Source organism: Rhinopithecus bieti, unplaced genomic scaffold (genome assembly GCF_001698545.2).
Source record: "Rhinopithecus bieti isolate Rb0 unplaced genomic scaffold, ASM169854v2 scaffold_26546, whole genome shotgun sequence".
NCBI classification, from domain to species: Eukaryota; Metazoa; Chordata; class Mammalia; order Primates; family Cercopithecidae; genus Rhinopithecus; species Rhinopithecus bieti.
Window position 1 is genome coordinate 1,281,331 of NW_016812367.1, and position 2,125 is coordinate 1,283,455.

The window sequence follows — 2,125 nt, forward strand, 5'->3', positions numbered from 1 at the left end:
GAGATCCGGTCACTGAACTCCAGCCTGGGTGACAGAGCAAGACTCCGTCTCAAAAAAAAAAAAAAAAAAAAAAAAAAAAGCACTGCCTCTCCCCTCAGCATCACTCCCCTGAGTCCAGCACATATCTGTGCCGTATACCCGATGGGAGCGCTTTGCATTTAGAACTTAGGACAACGAAGTAAGATGGTTACCCCTCCCCTACTGTCTGAATGAGTCGAAGGACAGGTCCAGAGAGGATGACCAGCTGAAAAGAAGAAAATCTGAGGTCATACTCTCAGTAACCCAGACCTGCCTCAGACCACAAAAGCTCCCTTACGGCTCTCTAGCCACATGTATCTGAGGAGCTCTCTATCTGGCCGGGAGGGGAGAGGGGGAGGTGCAGAATCACAGCAGGAGGCGTCTCACCATCAGCCGGGCGTGGTTGATGTTCCAGGTGAAGGTGGTCATGGTCTGATTCTGTGGGTCCACAATAGAGTCCTCCAGGATGTACACCGAGTGAGCAACATTGGCAGGAAACAGTCGCTCGGCCCAGCGGGGCATCCTGTTGGTCTTGGTCAGGAGTCGCCGGGACAGCAATTTCTGGTCAGGGGTCACCTCCCGGTGTACTATGTCTTCCGTCAAGACATGTTTGCTGCAGGTGTCAGGGTGAAGGTGACCCTCATGAGCCTGCCCCTAAGAGATTGCCCGAGGGGATTCCCATTTGGAGTCTCCGGGCCTAGAGAGGCCACGCCTTCCTGTAACCTTGCAGGGTGGTATGTGCTATGGTTCATACCAGAGTCAAGGGCCCATCCCAGGGCAAATTCCAACTCCCGCCATCTGACTGACCTGGATTCCTGCCTTCTAGCAGCAATGGACCTCATGATTTATTGCACCCTAGGAAAGCGCCATGGGCAGAGGAATAGGATTTCCAATCCCAAGATCCCTCCCAACTCCCATACTGCCGCCTCTTCTTGTCTCACCACACTGAGAAAAGAATCTTACACTAAAGTCTCAAGCAAACCACCGCCCAGGCCCAACCTCCCTTCAGGACCTTGCAGGCCTAGCCTGGCCGTTTCCCCGATAAGATAGGATTCGATGTCGAGTCCTTCCTGGTCCCATTACTTGGGGATTACCCATACTTGGATCTCCAAATAGCGAGATGGCGAAGTTTTGCTCTTCCAAACACCACGTACCTATAGGGATTCGGGTACCGCTGCCAGAAGGCGGCGAACACTTGGTCCCAGGAACTCCGGAGCACGCTCTGGCCCAGGAAATACTTCACCATCGTCCCGGCCGGAGCGGGCTCAGCACCCACGCAGCATCAGGGGTGCGGAGCCTGGGAGGCACGCGGGGGCCGGGCCGGGCCGGGGCTTGGCGCACAGCCGCCGCCAGGCTCGTAGCTCAATCACCACCGCACCGCGCCCAAGCAGCTGCTACGGCCGCCGCCATAAGTTGTCCGGCCGCGCGCTACTTCCGGCGCAGTCACACTGTAGCCATCGCTTCCGGCGCCCGCGCCACGTGACCTTGCGGCCCCGCCCCCTCGCCCTCTCACCCCCTCCCGCGGGAGTCGCGGCGCTGCGGGTAGGAGCCGGGTTGCAGGAGACCCCGGGTTCGGTTGGGATTCCCAGCCAAAACGGAGCTTAAGCCGGGCAGGCGAGCGAATGACGGAGTAGCGAGCTGCACGGCGGCTTGCTGCGCTGTTGAGGACGCTGTCCCGCGCGCTCCCAGGCCGCCCCGGGGTTTGGGGTCTTCGAAAGATAATCGGCGCCCGGAGCCGAACAGCGGGGGCACACGGGGCGCTGCCGAAGTGCAAGGCCACTGCCAGAGCTCGAGCTCGACGCGCTGTCTCGAGTCGTAGGTTGGCGCCATTTGGGGTCGGGGTCTGAGGCTTGGGCGCTGCCTGGGCCGAGCGGAGATCGGGGTTTGCCTCCCGTCCCCGCTCAGGACCCTGACGTGGCTGAGGCGGCCCCGGGAGCATGAGCGGGCAGCGCGTGGACGTCAAGGTGGTGATGCTGGGCAAGGAGTACGTGGGCAAGACAAGCCTGGTGGAGCGCTACGTGCACGACCGCTTTCTGGTGGGGCCCTATCAGAACGTGAGTGCACCCGGAGGGGCCAGGCACGGTGGGCGGAGGGGTGGGGGTGGGGG

At 60.6% G+C, this 2,125-nt stretch overlaps 2 protein-coding genes across 4 annotated transcripts in view; one reads left to right on the forward strand and one right to left on the reverse strand.

The window, feature by feature from the left end:
* PRELID1 (PRELI domain containing 1) overlaps window positions 1-1,477 on the reverse strand; it is a 4,650-nt gene extending 3,173 nt beyond the window's left edge. Inside the window, exons 1-2 of the mRNA XM_017896065.1 lie at window positions 1,173-1,477; window positions 406-631 (exon numbers count right to left, since the gene is read on the reverse strand). Coding sequence (XP_017751554.1) covers window positions 406-631; window positions 1,173-1,264 — 318 coding nt within the window. The 5' untranslated portion in view covers window positions 1,265-1,477. The remainder of the gene's footprint in view (window positions 1-405; window positions 632-1,172) is intronic.
* A 27-nt stretch (window positions 1,478-1,504) lies between these two features.
* RAB24 (RAB24, member RAS oncogene family) overlaps window positions 1,505-2,125 on the forward strand; it is a 2,761-nt gene continuing 2,140 nt past the window's right edge. Inside the window, exons 1-2 of one of the 3 annotated variants that reach the window (XM_017896066.1) lie at window positions 1,505-1,837; window positions 1,924-2,072. In XM_017896066.1, the coding sequence (XP_017751555.1) occupies window positions 1,956-2,072 (117 nt within the window). In that variant the 5' untranslated portion in view covers window positions 1,505-1,837; window positions 1,924-1,955. The remainder of the gene's footprint in view (window positions 1,838-1,923; window positions 2,073-2,125) is intronic. The other 2 variants (XM_017896067.1, XM_017896068.1) reach the window with 2 other exon arrangements.